The sequence below is a fragment of the Tripterygium wilfordii genome, chromosome 17 (genome assembly GCF_013401445.1).
Source record: "Tripterygium wilfordii isolate XIE 37 chromosome 17, ASM1340144v1, whole genome shotgun sequence".
NCBI classification, from domain to species: domain Eukaryota; kingdom Viridiplantae; phylum Streptophyta; class Magnoliopsida; order Celastrales; family Celastraceae; genus Tripterygium; species Tripterygium wilfordii.
In genome coordinates, this window is record NC_052248.1 from 13313006 (window position 1) to 13330402 (window position 17397).

Here is a 17397-nt window from a genome sequence, read left to right on the forward strand (position 1 = left end):
TCCAATGAATATTCATGAAAAATATATAAATTAATTATTAAGATTTATTATTTATAAATTAATTGTTACAGATTTATTATTTTATAAATTTGATGAATCATAAACAGTATTCAACTTCCAATTTTGGAGAAGTTTAGAGATGATTTTATGACCGTTGATTGCTATGAATAGCCATCCTCACCGCTCTCTCGTACCGTGAGGGCGGTTTCAACTTTGTTCTGCGGGACGACCTTTTTTTGTTCCACTCATATTAGGCCACGTGTCCTATAACCTTCGAGTATATATATTACACAAGGTACGTGACTTTGGTTTCCGCGTATTTCCATCGAAACTGTTGAAAGAGGAAACATAAGCAACTTGAAAATCCCAGAAGCCAATAACACAATAACCAATTTGTGAATGCTAATTGATTTGATTTTGTGGAGAGAGGTTTAATCCAAAATCGTGACCCAACCCCGAAATCGAGTTCTTCAGGTATGGTTTAGAATCAGATTATGGTCATGTCTACGATGTCGTCTTCTCTATTTTATTTTCTGATTCGCTTGCTTGCTTTTTTTTTTCTTTTCTAATGCGTAGTTTGAATTTGTGTTACGTTTAGAAGGCTTCAGAGTTGATTTTTTTAAAAAAAATTTATTTTCTGTACAATTGAGGGGATTGTTTCAGGGTGGAAGGAGAGGGTTAGGGTTTATATTTATTGGGGTTTTTGTTTTCTGGAGTCCAAGAATAATGAATGAGATGTGGGGGTTTAGTGGTGTGATTTGTAATCTCGACTTTCCTGTTGATCCTTGATTTCCCGGGAACTAAAAACAGGGCTGTTGCTTGATTAATGGGGACATTCTTATATGTCATTGACCTTATTGTTTCTTTCTTTTTTGTCTTATTTTGATTAAGGAATTTGTAGTCTTTGGCGGTTATGCTTTTGAATATTGAAAATAAATGTTGAGAAAATTTTTTTAGCTGAAAACATTGTGTATTCAATAACTAATTGATATGCTTGTTTTACTCTTGAGTTTTTTTGCAAATTGGAAGTAGAATTGTTTTCAATAATCCAGTTATTGTTTGCTTTTTAATCAGGTATAAAAAAAAAGCCATGGCAACTGCAACAGTGGCTTATGCAGCTGGTGCAGCTGCACTTCTATATTACACAATGAACCGTAAATTACAGTCAACTACATCTCAAGAGGATGATGATGAAAATGAGAGTGGTGATGTTCCCCGCCATGCTCCTTTAGGAATAGAACATGTATCAAATAGACTTATACGGGCCCCTGCAACATGGTTAGAAACAATCTCAACCTTATCAGAGACTCTTAGGTTTACGTATTCAGAGACTTTGGGCAAGTGGCCTATTGGGGATTTAGCGTTCGGAATCAGCTTTCTTTTGAAGAGGCAGGTGCGCATGTTTGATTTTTTTTTTCCCAATGGTTATATGGACAAATGACCATAACAATCTATCATGATCATACTTGGATAAAAATTTTGACTGTTTCACCAGTTTTTAACTTTGCTTCTCATTGCAAATTTTGAAACGGTGACGGTTGATGTGCCAGATCGACTTTGATTGGCCTGAATTCTCACCATAAGACTGTACTTTGCAGGGAAATTTAAATGTCAGCAGTGTATATGGTGGTAAAGACAGCATACAGCTCAAAGCAGAAGAAATAGTAGATGAACTTAAACATCTGTTACAATTGTTGACCCTTTGTTGGCATTTCTCCAAAAAGCCATTTCCTTTGTTTTTAGAGGAGACTGGTTATTCTGAAGAAAATGTTCTCCTTCAAGAAGCCAAAGCAGGAGTAAGTAGTGCTTTAGTGTGATATACTTCTCTCCTTTCTGTTTCTTGCTTCATTTACTTTTCAAACAGAGGGGTGGGGGCTAAGGGAGTGATGGTTATTTTATAAGATATGTTTTATGGTAAAAGTTCTACTTAGCATGGGCTATGTAATGCAAGATGGATTAATTGGGCTCCATGCTGCTGGATTACCATCTTTTGTGCGTCATTGTGCTGAAAAATTCTAATGATGGATTTAAGCTGGCCTGAACCTATCATTCATTTTATGCCTTGCAGATATTGAAACCGGCTTTTACAATCTTAGTTGACCACCATGCAAAATGTTTCCTCTTGTTAATTCGCGGAACACATAGTATTAAGGACACTCTAACAGCTGCTACTGGAGCTGTGGTACCTTTTCATCATACCGTGGTGCATAAGGGAGGAGTCAGCGATTTAGTATTAGGTTATGCACATTGTGGAATGGTTGCAGCTACTCGGTGGATTGCAAAACTTGCCACTCCCTGTCTGGTCAAAGCTCTTGGCGAATACCCAGGGTACAAAGTAAAGGTACATAACATGAACGTGCAAATTTCTTTGTTGTTTGTCCTTTCATATGTCTGTCAATAGAAGGGAATTTCTCACTATTTAAAGGTAAGCGAGAACTGTATTAGCTAAAACTGGGGGTGGGGGAACAGATAAGACGAGCAACATGATGGTCCCCACTCCCACTTTGTGTTCTATAACTAACTGGGAAAATGGGTGGTCATTTGATTACTGTATAGTTATTTTAATGGCCTGGTTCAATCAATATTCGTTCAAGAAAAACTAAATGCATAACCGAAGAAATCTGAAGACAGTTTGATTTATTTGATTCCATTTGGGAACTTATGGAGTCATTAAGAGATTGTTTTAAGTCTTACTTATACATTTCTCTTGGATAAATAGTTTCCGGTACGAGTATTTTACATTTGGTTATTTTCTGAAAGTTAGGCAGTCAATGCATCTCTTTTTTTGCTAAAAAAGAATGTCGCTTCTTTTCTTTTTCCTCATTCCTGTGAACTACATCAGAAACTTTTTCTTTAAGTTGCAAAATAACAATATTTTTGGAGATTTTATGTTGAATAATTACTAGGAAACCAAAAAATTTTGGAAATGGTTAATCATATTAATGATATTGCTTTAACTTCTTAACTTTCCTTTGTTAATATTTTCTGCGTTCTTTGACATTGCATCTCACTCTGGTATTATTTGCTACGTACCAAGAATTGTATGTTTATATCTCTTGAATCCTTGCAGATTGTTGGGCACTCTCTGGGTGGAGGCACTGCGGCACTTCTAACATATGTATTGCGGGAGCAGAAGGAATTAGCAGGAGCTACTTGTGTTACATTTGCTCCAGGTGTGTTCTTGTGAAATTCATGCCCTGAATGAATGTGCTACTAGCCATCAGGCCTTCATGCCATTACATGTTTTGTACTGAAGACTTATCTTCGTATCGTGCTGTATTTGTTTCATATTCATTTAGCAGGCTGACGCTTGATGTTTTTGTTGGTATCCTGTGCAGCTGCTTGCATGACATGGGAGTTGGCTGAATCAGGCAATGGTTTTGTTACTTCTATAATAAATGGATCTGATTTAGTGCCTACATTTTCGGCTGCTTCAGTAGATGACTTGCGTGCGGAGGTTAGGTTTCGGAATCCCTGATTTAGTATTTGAAATTATGGTTTGAATAGCTCTAATGAACTTTTGTTCTTTTTTGCTACATGTTGCATTTTGTTTGCTAAAGTTGTTGATGTTTTCATGGTTGAAGCAGTCCCGTACTGCGTTGGTTGTATGATTCTTTATTATTTATGGCTAATTTTCCATATGCATTGGATCGCCACAGTTGAGAACAGCGCAATGCTTAGTGTGTTCATTTTTCCCTCATTTAGATTTGGTTTGATTCTATGCATATGCTTCAAGATGGCGGTTTTTTTTTTCTTGTATAAAATAGTAATTTGTATTGCTTTGCTGCTTAAGTCACTATAATTTATAGATTGAAACTGAGAATTTTATCCATTTGTTCCATATACGTACTGTGAGCAAAAAACCAATTGATTTAGTTTCTAGCTCTTGATTTTTCGTTTTATTTTTCTTTCTCTTCGAGCCATTATGAAATGATGGTTTTACTAGAGACTTTTGTGGGCTGTCCATTGTTAAGCTTTTGAGCATTTTGGTTAAGGTTGCTCCATTCTTGTCATGAATTCCAGCAAGTGATACTTACGTATTAGATAGAATCTGGGACTTGGATGGTAGCTCTTTGGTGGTTGTCAAAACCCGTATACTTGGCTTACCTCCCATTTGCTATAAAATACTTTGTTATTGTTTTTCTGTGCTATATATGGCCATAGATCTAAATGATTAATTTTCTTCTCAGGTGACGGCGTCAGCTTGGTTGAATGATCTGAGGAATCAGATTGAGCGAACCAGAATTCTTAGTACCGTTTACCGTTCTGCATCAGCACTGGGGTCCCGACTTCCATCCATTGCCAGTGCTAGAGCCAAAGTAGCCGGAGCTGGGGCAATTTTGCGCCCGGTTTCTAATGGTACACAGGTAACTCATCCTTGTTCATAAGTAGTTTTTGTGTAAAATATCTTCTAGTTCTCTTCGAACAATTCATACCTTTTCTATGAAGGTGTGCATAATGTTCTATGTTTTGTAGAAAAATTCTAACTATTTTTCTAGCTTTAGAAAACCTCATGTGTCCATGAAGGATAATGTGGTGTTCATTTTTTTGGAAGCATGCATTTGTTGAATTGGTGCTGAACATAATTTTAACGTGGCTAAACCATCTGTGAAGGTTTCTATTGTGAACGAAATCGGTCATTTGTATTGAACATATGGGTGATGCAGCTTGAAGAAACAAAGGGGTCAATTCACTGTAGCCTAGTTACATTGAAGAATCTTTAGTTATTATTGCTTTTGTGAATGAGCAGTACCTTCTTATCGGTCACTGATAATCTAGGATTCTATTATATTATATTAAGATTTGGATCCTTATGATAATGCAATCATTTATTTGATCATCAAGAGAGATCTCTTGTCATTAGATCAAGGCTAAGTCCAACACATTGGCTAAAATTTGTTTTATGCTGTTAGTGATAACAAGAAACCAAGATTCGTTTCTATTTCTCTTACTAGTTTTTGCTAGTGGGTTGTTAGGTGTTCACCTATGCAGTCGAACATTTAAGTTTGGCTGGGTTGACATTTTTCTCCATTTTGAGGTGCTGGTCAGTTAGTTTTGATTGTAGACGAACTTGTCTTTGGAATCCCATTAAGCTTAAGTTGCCTGAGTGTGCGTGAAGAATGATTGAGTTTAACATTGTTGACAATTTCTGCTGTCTGCAGGTTGTGATGAAGAGGGCCCAAAGCATGGTGCAAGCAGCATGGACAGGTCCTGCCCTTCAATTGTCCTCATTGTCATGCATTGGTCCTCGTCGTCGAGCAACAGTTGCTTGTCCAAAAGCAACAGAAGAAGAACGCTCTCCAGGATCTCTTGCCAGCAAAGGAGAAACATCTGAGCCTTTTCTCATGTCCCCCAAAACAACCATGAGTACAACCACCATTGAAACTGCTAAACTTCCCATCTCTTGTGGAAGAATGGAATGGACGTCAGAAATTGAGTATGCCGATGAAATTGCTGATTGTGCTGATGGTAATGAGGATGTTGAGGATGGGGAGGACCTCATGGGTCATAGTACGCTTGAAGATCGTATGAATGAAGTTGAGTTGTGGCAACAACTTGAGCATGAGCTTTACAATGTCAAAGAAGGAGAAGATGCAGACTTGGTGAAGGAAATACGGGAAGAAGAAGCAGCAGCCATGGAAGAGGTGGGTGCGAGTGAGGAAGAAAGGAGTGCTCCAGAGACAAAGGAGGTTCGCAGATTTTTTCCCGCTGGTAAGATAATGCATATTGTCACCCTTGATGCTGGTGATGCGGAAAGTGAAGGTGATACCCCTACTTCCAGTCACTCAGACAGTAGCCAGCCAATGGAGTCTAAAGTTGGAATATTCCTTACTCCGCGGTCACTGTATAGTAAATTGAGGTTGTCGCAAAGCATGGTAAGCGATCATTTCATGCCTGTTTACAGAAGACAGATTGAGAAGCTAATTAATGACCTTGAGCAGGAAGAGGCATGTACTGCCAAACCTAGTGAATATGCAGGAGAGGTGGTGTTATAGTGGAAGCTATCGTTCAACTGAGAATTTATGAGTTCTGGACGACGTTTTCGGGTCTTTTTTGATCTCTAGGAATTTCTTTTTCTCGGCTGCCTATTGAATAGTGAAGAATCCTTGATTCCTTTTATGGTTGCAAAGGAAAACCAGTGGTGGAAGCCACACCATGGTTGTGTGGTGTCCATTATATCTTGACTGAGTCCTCTGGGGAATATGTAGGAAGGTTACGCCTCATATTTTTGTGTTAGACGGTATGAATAGGACTGACACATTGTAAATAAGATGTTGGGCAAAAGTTGATTCATGATCCCTCCATTTTAATAAATTGCTCCTTTCTTGCTCTGAGCATTGTTTCCAGTTAGTTAATTGTGTTTAAACACATTTCTTTTTGTCATATTTGTGTATATCCATTAGGAAAACAGTTGAGTGATAATTTAGCAGTGAATCTTTTTAGTGTCAAACTGTAGTGTATAGACTCGAAAGGTACTGAGTTCGATTTTTATCAGGAGCAATACCATTGTAGTCACGCGCTAGGCTTTCATCCCATTTATCCTATTGTCAAATGAGATACTTTGTGCGTGGGTCTAACGTCTTGAGTTTATACGCATATCGGGTGTTCAAGAGGCAAACTTGTCAATATATGAGTTCCATTGTTTTTGGAGAAAAAAGTTGAACTCTAGTTGTCTGGTTTTGGGTTTAATTAATGTCTAGAACTTTCTGGATGATGTTAGCAATCAACTAACACCAAGATATTGCCAGTTGTCCATTGACAAATCAAAATTGAACACACTTATAACTTATTGTCCAAGTCCAACACGGCACCAATAAAAAAATTAGCAACTTAAGACCACTTGATTAATGACTAATTATGAATTATTAATGTGAGACACGTAGTTATGACCATTATGCCATGTCAGATTTTGTTTGGATTAATTAAATTGATAACTATTTTTTTTATTATCAAACATGCAACTTGCTTCTCCTTTGACTTTAATACAAATTATGAACATGTCTTTTTAAAGATGCAACAAATTATGAAATTTGTTGGAATTCATGAAATTATGAACATGTTTTTTTTTAAATATACAATAAATTATGAAATTTTGACCAATATAAACCCGGCATACTTGAGTTCCCCTAATATCTCCGACTCCAAATACTTTAAAAAATTGTATAGTGTAAATGTGGAGACTCAAGTAACAAAAATACAATGATTCATTCTAGCAAACTCGATCACCTCGAATATATTACACGTGTTTAGATCATGTTCACAATAAATTAAAAAACATACTACATTTTATGGAGAATGCCTTAAAAAGGCACCAATATATGCATGTGAAACATTTGATATTTATATATACACACACGATTGAATTGTGAAAAATAAAACAAAACTATTAAATTCCAATTGTAAAGTTTCCACGACTCAATGTCCATATGAATATGACATATAACGATTTCCTTCACATCTTGCCATTCCTACATTAATTGTCGTAGTTCCCAAGATACATTTATATATATGTATATAAGCATGTGAAACACGCAATATTGTTTGAACTTTGAAGTATGATATGAACCCATGCACTCCCATTAAACCAAATATGGTAGACCAGCCGAATTTAATAGTACCACCTTTTTTTCCTTCCCTTGTTTGACATGGCAACTTAGAATTATTTTATAGCGTGATAGTTATAAATAAACATAACATCAAAACATGAAGTGGGTTGTCGTTTATATTGGGCAAGTATTTTTTTTTTTAATTTATAACAACTCGGCACATAGGCATGCATCTTTTACAATTTACTAAATCTAAACTCGAACCCAATTAGGCTTGCGCAAACCCATCGACAGGTTAATTGGACACTTTGAAATAATAACTAAAGTATTGTCGAGTGGTTTCAAAGCTAAGTGCACGCCTCTTTCATAATCCATGCTTAATTAGGTTCACATATATATGTGTGCGTATATATATGAGTATGACTTTGTTTTGGGACTCCATGAAAGAGGAATCAACAATAAGGTATATACTCGTGCTTGAAAATAAATAATGAAGCGTGTGGTGATCCAATAATAATATATGAAAGCATCAAAAGAGTTTTGTTTTTTTTTGTATTTTTGGAAGAGGTTGCGTAGAATGCAATCCTATGAAATCCAATAATTGTACGAAATGACAACTCCACCAAGTTATATTTATTGGTGTGATGTGGATTCTTTGTTATTCACATACCAATCCATTTGAATTAAAAATGGTACTCCTTTTGAAGATATTACATATCCACAAAATCAACCTTTCATACCTTCCTTGCCTAGTTTTAGAAGATTCGGAATTGACAACATGAAACTTATAATCAATGTACTTTCTCCCAACTAGTTTTGCAAAAGTTGTGTCACTTATAAGTTACCAAACATGTCTCACTCTAATTGGCAATCTATTCAATATTTGTAACTTTCATGTTTTTTTTTTACCTTCTTTTCCTTCAAAATTTACCCTTCCCGACTGACTTTTTTTAACTTATATTCTTTGAACACCTCGATTCATGGGCAAACTCAGGATTAGAATAGGAGGGCCGAACAAGTACTGGGGTCCAGAGGCAATCCACCCATAATTTTTTTTTTTGAGATTATTTATATGTCGTTTGTTAAAAATCAAAATGAAATGTTGCTTTATAAAAAATGTATCCTTACATTGTTCAATGATTATTCATTAATATTGTATAATAACCTCATTAAGAATTTGATCAAAACATTTTTTCCCAATATATGTAACGAAATAAAAGTAGGTCACAATAACTATAGTAAACCTCGGTTTTCAATTCGTTTTCGATCATTAAAAGATTCAAATTATCCGCTGGACTACTGTGGCCCAATCAACTACATATATGGACCAATCTGTTTGCTGCACTTCTAGATTCTAATTTGAGTAATATTTTTAGGTCTATTTAGGTGTGTGACTAACTCGATTTAACCTAAATGGGTAGGTCATTCATCATCTACGGTATATAATATGAAACTCACCTCCCAAGAAGTTGTTTCAAATTAAACTTGATTAAACGAAGCATCGGAAGTTTTAGTTACTAATTAATCTAGCAATATTTGAGAGAGAAACTAATTAACACTAATTAGTTTTGCTAAACCCGGAATTAGTAGTGATAGTTGTGGTAACTGATAAGTTGGTTACTAACGGTAATAACTGCGGTAACTTTTGTAACAAAGCTGTACCTTAATAACAGGGTTTGGTTTGGTTTGGTTTGGCGTGTACGTGGCATCCAATGTTTGGTTGAAGAGAGAGAGAAACTGCCAAAACAGCACACATTAGCTAATAATAGTCCACCACCACAAGACAATATGATAATCTTTGCTTAGCTGGCAATAGCAGATCAATGGCCAGGATTCATTGACAGCATATATACTGCTGACTTGGATTATACTAAATGCCACTATGCCACCACCACCCCCCTTAAATCCTCAATCATTGGCGCCCTCTCTAAGCCTCCTCTGAAATTTATCTCTCTAGCCCTCCTTTTGTTCATCCTCTCTCTCTCTCTCTCTCTCTAAACGCTTGTGCAGAGGATTTTGTGAAGGTTGAAACAAAAAGCAATCTCTTGGTTTTGTGCAAATAAAAAGGTTTTTGCTTTTTGGGTTCTTTCGAAGTCATCAAAAGAAGGGTTTTTGAGGGAAAAACAAGTGGGGGGTTGTCTTTGCAAATGGTGCTTTTCATGTGTGGAATTTTGATTGCTGAAGAAGAGAAGGTTGAAGGAGAGTGGGAGGACGAGAGATAAAAGGAAAAAAGCGAAAATACCCAGAAAGCCCGAAAGTAGCAGAAGTAGGAGATACAGACAAAAGAGAGAATCATCTGCTTCTGCTGGTAATTATTTCTTAATTTGATTTCAACATTCTCTGCTTATTTTCTTTGTTATTGATTATTGGGGTTTTGCATTGACTTGTGTGTGTTGGTTTATTTGAGCCAAACCAGATGTTTTAATTTCTTATTGATGCTTTACTTTCTTGATCAGAGTTGTTGAAATTTCAAGGCATGGATGATTATTGATCATCAGCTTCATTTACAAATTGTTTGGTCCTTTCTTCTTGGCTAATTCATGTGTTCTGTTTTTTTTTCAACAGAGAATGAATTTGTGAGCTGTTTGTAGATTATGTTTATTTGCAAAAAAGGCTTCTGTTAGATGCCTAATACGCGTAAAGTTTTGCCATGTGTTTTTACATTCAAGAGTATTATCCGCTCTGAGTATTTCTATGACAGTCCTACCCTCCGTCATAGTTTTATTTTAAGAAATAATCTCGCCTCCCCACTTTGATCTCGTGGAGATAGGAAAGTGGATGCCCAAGTTACCATCTAGACGGGGAGGGTAGGAACGCCCATATGCCACTTTTGTTGTATTATTGATCATATATGTTTTAATTGACTACTGCCGATCGATCTACAGAAGATGAAACCAGATTATAATATGTTTCAATGGGATAGTCTTAACTAGTTAAATAGTTGAATCAATCAGTTAATAGTTTGATATTTGATTTCAGGGTCATTTGGCAATGTCTGCTACAATAATCAGTGATCCAATGATGATACCAGCCCCAGAGGCACCACAATCAGCAGCACCCACAAAGATAATTGGACAAATTGAAGTTGAATTTGCAAAATGTGAATGCTGTGGACTGACTGAAGAATGTACACCAGCATACATTGCAAGAGTCCGGGAGCGATATTCCGGAAAATGGATTTGTGGGTTGTGTGCAGAAGCAGTTAAAGATGAGACTGATCTGAGACTGATCACTACTGAAGAAGCAGTGGCTAAGCACATGAGCTTCTGCAAGAAATTCATTTCTTCAAGGCCACCTCCTGATCCAACCGTACATTTGATCGCTGCGATGAGGCAAATCCTTCGAAAAAGCTTGGATTCCCCGAGAGGGTTAAGATCAACACCAAGTAGTCCTAAAAAGGATGCAGAAATCCATGCTGCATCGCTTGCCAGGTCTGAGAGCTGCTTCTCTTCTTTGTCTGGTTGATGCTAAAAATGGTGGTGAATATTATCACTTTTGTTATGTTCTCCTTGATGCATAATACGAAAAAAAAAATGAAACTAAAATGGTTGGGGGACTAAGATTAGTTGCTTAATCTGGTAATTGAAAACAGAAGTTGTATCTGCTGTTAGAGAATGAATCTCTCTTTTAAGAAAATTTTCTCTCTTCTGTTTCCCTTGCTTCTTGCCTTCTAATTAATACTACCTATGCTTGGGAGTTTTCGGAGAACGTATGAGACTGTTTCCATGATTTGAACCTGTGACGCCTGAACACTTTTGACATTGCGCCGAAAAATTCAAGGAGATAGAATAATTGAGAATTTCAAAGATAAATTGTGCTCATCTTGGAATTCCTGATCAGTGGTGTGAACCTACCTTTTGATTCCACTCCTTGTTGGGTTGCAATAAAGAGAACTTTCTTTACTATATTCTCCAAAACATGTCAAAACTAAAAATACCATATCGATCTGGCGTAATCCAGCTGAGTGGTTTATAAACAAATCTCAACTCCTCTCACGTTGTATATGGGTTTATGGGCTTAAATACCAATGAATACGGTCCATAAAAAACAAATTTGTGCAGACCCGTGGTTCATAACGGATAATAAATACAATGTGTTTGGGCTTGTAATTCCAACAGAACAAAAGCGTATCCATTTCATTATAAGGTGCAGAATTATGTGGCCACACATGAAAATTTGATTGAGTTGGTGAGTTGTAGATAATTCTCTGGTATTGACTTGCATAAATTCGTTTAATCATTTCAACCTTCTGGAAATAATGTGGTTAGATAAGATCACTTGTTCAACAAAATCTCAAGTACTTTTTGGCCAGCCAGACATAAAGAATCCAAATCTGAGGAACTTATCTCTCAATAAGATTCATGAACACACACAGATATGGAACAATATTGTGTCAGATAGAGAACATGAGCCTTGCTGTGTAATTGGCTAGTACTGTGATATCTAAAGACAGATTTTTGGGGGACTAAAAATGGCCAAGAAAATTATTGCAAGAAAAGAAATGTTGAGGTATATATTTTTGTTTTGTCAACTAATGAAGGAGAAAACAAGGAAATAAAGAATAGATAGACTTGGCTTCTGCAAAAGCTTCAACTTTGCAAATGCCCCACAAGTGACAGACAACTCATAGATCACAATGGTGGGTTTTCTGAAAGATTGGGTCATGTGAAGGGAACAGGTGGGCCTGAGCCATTTTGGATTTATTGGATCAGGTATAGGCCCACATAACTAACTCCATTTATGTGCCCTGTCCTTGTTAATTCTTCCCTACTAGTACTGGGTCTTCCTACTAGGACTGGGTCTTGTAGAAATACTAATATCTTTGAGGCAATATCATCATATAATAAATTTCTATGCACACGGATCGGCCCCAATTAAGACCCATATCAAATGTCAAGAGGTTAAGTTTGATGATATCGTTTTTAACCCGCGGATCAGCCCTAATTAAGGCCCATATCAAATGTCAAGAGGTTAAGTTTGATGATATCGTTTTCAGTTAAAAAAAACAATTGCATAAGAATGATTTGAACTTAAATTGTATGGAATCAATCTTCACATAGCATCGTTGAAACCAAAACTTTATGATTTAAGTGAGCTTTGTAAGATGTTCCCTAATGATTGAAGTAAAGTGTGAGGAAAATGGGGTTTCATATAAACCCTAGTTTGTTTTGCAGATAAGTTCAAAGTATTCAACAGAATGTGAATAGAACATTTGTTGAAACTTCAATGTCAAATGGAACCAATGGCCTTGAATCTTGATTTGGACAAATCACCACAATAAATAGACTCATCACTGGGCATGATAGACCATATTATTCAAAATTGCACTGCTAAAATCTCTACTACTATTTCATCCAATAATGTAGACCAATTGACCAAATGTTCATGATACTCAACAAATTATTAACCCAAAAACAACTGATATCCTGAAATAGGTAGCTCACACAATCTTGAAATAATACACTTCTGTTTTTTTTAATTGAGAACAACTCAACATGCGTGTTTTTGTTGGACAACCCACTAAATCTAAATTCGGATTGGGTTAGATATGCATAAATTCACTTGATAGGTTAATTGAGCTGAGGCTTAGCGCAAACCTCTTAGAAATAGCTACGCTAGTATAGAATCAAACTTCAGACCCCGGACAATATTTTTTACTCCCTAAATTCGAAGAGATAACTAGTTATGCTATCCCAAGTTGTTAACAGATAGATGACTCCAATGGTTTTTTTTTTTTTTTTTTTTATCAGGCAAAGGCTTAAAAGCCAGAAGAAAACAAACCAAAGCGATGAACAGGGGGATCGCAACCACTATCTAACCAAGCCTGTAAATCTGGTAAAAAACAATTGGGAATCCTACTTAGTTCAGCAGTCTTTTATCTTTAATAATATTGAAAAGTGAATAATCTATAATTTATAGGCTGACACTAATAAAAATTAAAATTGAAAATAGTCTTATTATTCAAAAATAATTCCGTAATAAAAAAAATTAACCGTCGGATAATTCAGGTCAGGCGCACTTGAAGCCCAATAGAGCCCATTACCAGTTTCAACTTTCAAGGCCTAATTTTAGTTTCTCGAATGAAAGGATCCATTTACTCATCCTTCCTGTTTCGTGTCTCTCCCTTCGGATTGTCCTTGTTCATCGGTAGACAATCCGAATCCAGCACTAACCCAGAAGCTACGGAAGCCGAAGAGGACGATAAACTGAAAGGAAATGACGAGGAGCGGAAACCCATAAACCCCTACAAGCTTAAATCACCAAAAATTGTCCTTGATATCCTTTTATTGACCATCCTTGCAAACCCAGATTTCAATTCGCACAAAACCCTTCAATTTTCTGTCAAATTCAGAGGTAATTATCTGATTCTCTGCTAATTTGATTACTAGACGAACCGTCTAGGGTATAGTTTCGTGAGTTGAAGTCATATCAATTTTTTTTTTTTTGAATCTGGGGTTTCGTTTAATTCAATGAAACCCCAGGCTCCTTTTTAATATCTGGGATTTGGTTGTCTTTTGAGGATAATCAATTAGAGATGAAAGGGTTTAACAGCGTTTATGGTGCAAAAAGCCCCAAAATTCGCGGGGTTTTCAATGGACTATCTGCGTTGGTGTTGTTTTTCATATTCTACAACCGGGTAGATGTATTGAGGAATCCTCTCTTGAAGCAATCTGCCTTGTTTATTCATCAAAATTCAGCTCAAAGAGCTAATTATGCTGATCAGTTTAATCGCGTTAGGGTATCCCACCGACAAATGATGGAAGTTGGCACTAATTCGACTAGTTTAGCAAATGGGGCGGATCAAAACAATTTGACTGCGGTTAATCCCTCATTTTGTACTGGTTTTCAAGATCATGTCGGTTATGCTAGCCAATGTGAGTTCTTACAAGCTCACCTTGAATGTTCTGCGGGTGGGTTCTTTGATTACGTGAAGTTTATTTACTGTGATTGCAGAGACTTTAGTGTTTTGGGTTATCTTGTGCTGGGTATTTGGCTTGCTGCATTGTTTTATCTGTTGGGTAATACTGCAGCCGATTATTTTTGTTGTTCATTGGAGAAACTTTCGACTCTTTTGAAGTTGCCTCCAACAGTTGCTGGGGTTGCTCTTCTACCACTTGGGAATGGAGCACCAGATGTGTTTGCAAGTATTGCTGCATTTTTGGGGACGGACACTGGTGATGTCGGTCTTAATAGTGTATTGGGCGGTGCAGTTTTTGTTACTTGTGTTGTTGTTGGAACAGTTTCTTTGTGTGTTGCGGATAAGGGAATTCAGATCGACAGGAAATGTTTCATCAGGGATGTCTGTTTCTTCCTGTTCACACTCTTGTCATTGTTGATGATTTTGGTAGTTGGTAAGGTAAGTGTTGGAGCAGCAATTGCTTTTATATTGATTTATGTGGTTTACGCATTTATTGTTGCTGCAAACGAGATTTTGAGGAAACAAGCTCATAGGTTTAAGTTGGATGCTGTTACACCGTTGCTTCCTGTCAGAGGAAGTGTATTTTCCCGACAAAGGAGTGAGGATGATGTTTCCGTATATAGCTCCCTGCTTGGTCTTGAGACAGAAAGTGATCCACCCCAACTCCACACTTCCTTGCCACAATGGATGTGGGCTTCAAATGTGGCAATATACTCAAACCTTGCAATGAAGGTCAGTTCGCTAGAGGATGAAAGGCCCCCGTGGGGCTGGACTGATGGGGAAATGGAATCCAACCAGCCAATTTTCTCATGTAATAGATTAATTTATCTGATTGAGATGCCACTGACAGTGCCTAGACGATTGACAATCCCATTAGTTGAGGAGGAAACATGGTCAAAGCTATATGCTGTAGCCAGTGCGTCATTGGCTCCCATCCTCCTCGCTTTTCTCTGCAATAGCCAAGACAACGTGGGCTCTCAAAGCAGAATGGTTGTGTATTTTTTCGGTGTTGCAGTCGGATGCACCCTTGGAGGACTTGCTCATTGGCACACTGTAGCTGACCACCCACCCCAGAAGTTCTTGATCGCATGGGTTCTAGGGGGATTTTTAATGAGTATTGTATGGTTCTACATGATTGCAAATGAACTTGTTGCTCTATTGGTGGCATTCGGCGTAATGTTAGGGATTAACCCATCCATCCTTGGGTTAACTGTATTAGCATGGGGTAACTCAATGGGTGATTTGGTCTCAAATGTTACACTGGCGATGAATGGTGGAGATGGTGTGCAGATTGCCTTTTCTGGATCCTATGCAGGTCCCATGTTCAACACACTTGTTGGTTTAGGTATCTCATTGCTTCTCGCGGCCTGGGCAGAGAGTCCGGTTTCATATGTGGTTCCACGGGACAATAGCTTGTTTTATACCATGGGGTTTCTAATGACAGGGCTAATCTGGGCTTTTGTCATTTTACGCCAGAATGACATGCGCCCTACCAAGATATTAGGAACGGGGCTTATAAGTCTCTACTTGATATTTCTTTCTTTCAGGTTGAGTTGTGTGATGGGATATATATCGGTGGCTGGATTAAGTTGTCATCAGTGAGTTGCTGCCATTGTTCTTAAGACATTATGTACATGTATGTTCTGAACAGAAAACTATTAGGCCATTTTCCTTGTAAACTCTTACTGTTCATACAATTGTATAAGCACTTACTGTTTTATTTGGTTCTGTTAGTATTTACTTATATTTTCTTGAGTTTCTCCTAGTAATTCAATCTTCACAGATGGGGCGGCTTATTATGATGCCATTGATGTAGTTTTTTGCTTGTTTTCTTTTGAATGTGATTATCTTTCTTTCCTGATGCTTTGTTGTTTCAAGAAACACGTATCAGAGAAGGATGTGGCAGGTGACCATCAGATGGAAGTTGTGTCTACATTGTTTTTGGTAGGAGTTAAAAAAAACTCGCAGAAATTGAACCGACCATCAAACTGATAGATTGTTCGGTATTTTTTTAAAAAAAAAATTTACGTCGAAATAATTAAAACAACCACCGACAATATCGATTAGTCTGTTAAATTAGTGTAAAAAATGAAAACAACAAAAGTAAAACTGACCGTTTACAGCCTCCAATTTTTGGGTGTTAATGGACTTATTTTAGCGGGTCTTTCTCATTTGGGCTTGGCTTTATTATTCAAAGATTCAATTAAGAATAACATGCATATATTCCCACCCCCAAGAAGTTTCTCCTAGTAATTCAATCTTCACATATGGAGGCTTATGATGATGTCATTGATGGTACGTTTTTTGTTTGTTTTCTTTGGGATGTGTTCTCTTTCTTTTCTGATAAAAAAAATCATGAAAATCAAATTGATTGATTGATCGGTTATTTTTTTAAAAAATTTACTTAGAATAACCGACCAAAATAACCATTGATAACCGATAGATTGATTGATTAAGTTCATATAAAAAATAAGGGGGGGCCAGAATTGTTTACACACCTAGTTCTTGGGTGTTAATGGGCTGGTTTTAGCGGGTCTTTCTCATCTTGGGCTTGGCTTTATTATTAAAATTTTCAAGCCCAAACTGGGTCAATCTCAATTATGTATGGAGGGTCAGTTTGGTAAAGTTATATGCATTTTACCAAACGCATATTATACCATTTTTGGTCCACATTCAATTAAGAATAACATGCATACTCTCACCCCAACATGGTAATAACTATGTGATTTATTGAGAATCAACATGATAATAACACCAACGGCATACATTTGAATGCGTGGACCCCTAAGCTTCTTACATATATACCCCCGATCAATCCATCAAATAAGAGACCTCGAAAACCTAATCCAAAACCCGATCTCCAATCTCCAAGAGCTGAGAAGGGTTTCAATTCTTTCTTAAAATAATATTAAATTACATATATATTTCAAA

The 17397-nt window shown here is 36.9% G+C and overlaps 3 protein-coding genes across 4 annotated transcripts; all 3 read left to right on the plus strand.

The window, feature by feature from the left end:
• The first annotated feature begins 330 nt into the window (after positions 1–330).
• Positions 331–6347, plus strand: LOC119982969. Of its 2 annotated transcripts, none has more exons than XM_038826592.1 (8): positions 331–477; positions 1076–1393; positions 1599–1796; positions 2069–2341; positions 3071–3173; positions 3339–3457; positions 4191–4367; positions 5163–6347. In XM_038826592.1, the coding sequence occupies exons 2-8, from the start codon at positions 1091–1093 to the stop codon at positions 5994–5996; spliced, it is 2007 nt and encodes a 668-aa protein (XP_038682520.1). In that variant the 5' UTR covers positions 331–477; positions 1076–1090; the 3' UTR covers positions 5997–6347. The 2 variants fall into 2 exon arrangements, with proteins under 2 accessions (XP_038682520.1, XP_038682519.1); XM_038826591.1 differs by having other exon boundaries at positions 331–474; positions 1075–1393.
• Positions 6348–9474: 3127 nt separating this feature from the next.
• On the plus strand, positions 9475–11208 carry LOC119981752. Its single transcript, XM_038824869.1, has 2 exons — positions 9475–9855; positions 10527–11208. The coding sequence occupies exon 2, from the start codon at positions 10539–10541 to the stop codon at positions 11010–11012; it is 474 nt and encodes a 157-aa protein (XP_038680797.1). The 5' UTR covers positions 9475–9855; positions 10527–10538; the 3' UTR covers positions 11013–11208.
• A 2412-nt stretch (positions 11209–13620) lies between these two features.
• Positions 13621–16268, plus strand: LOC119982593 (cation/calcium exchanger 4-like). Its single transcript, XM_038826061.1, has one exon. It carries the CDS (start codon positions 14083–14085, stop codon positions 16066–16068), a length of 1986 nt encoding a protein of 661 aa, XP_038681989.1. The 5' UTR covers positions 13621–14082; the 3' UTR covers positions 16069–16268.
• The last annotated feature ends 1129 nt before the right edge of the window (positions 16269–17397 follow it).

Bases quoted from the DNA above. Each gene is read 5' to 3' on its own strand.
- LOC119982969 (XM_038826592.1), top strand. From the start codon at position 1,091: ATGGCAACTGCAACAGTGGCTTATGCAGCTGGTGCAGCTGCACTTCTA. The intron at 2,342-3,070 runs GTACATAACATG...GAATCCTTGCAG, and splicing joins ACCCAGGGTACAAAGTAAAG to ATTGTTGGGCACTCTCTGGG. The intron at 3,174-3,338 runs GTGTGTTCTTGT...TATCCTGTGCAG, and splicing joins TTGTGTTACATTTGCTCCAG to CTGCTTGCATGACATGGGAG.
- LOC119981752 (XM_038824869.1), top strand. From the start codon at position 10,539: ATGTCTGCTACAATAATCAGTGATCCAATGATGATACCAGCCCCAGAG.
- LOC119982593 (XM_038826061.1), top strand. From the start codon at position 14,083: ATGAAAGGGTTTAACAGCGTTTATGGTGCAAAAAGCCCCAAAATTCGC.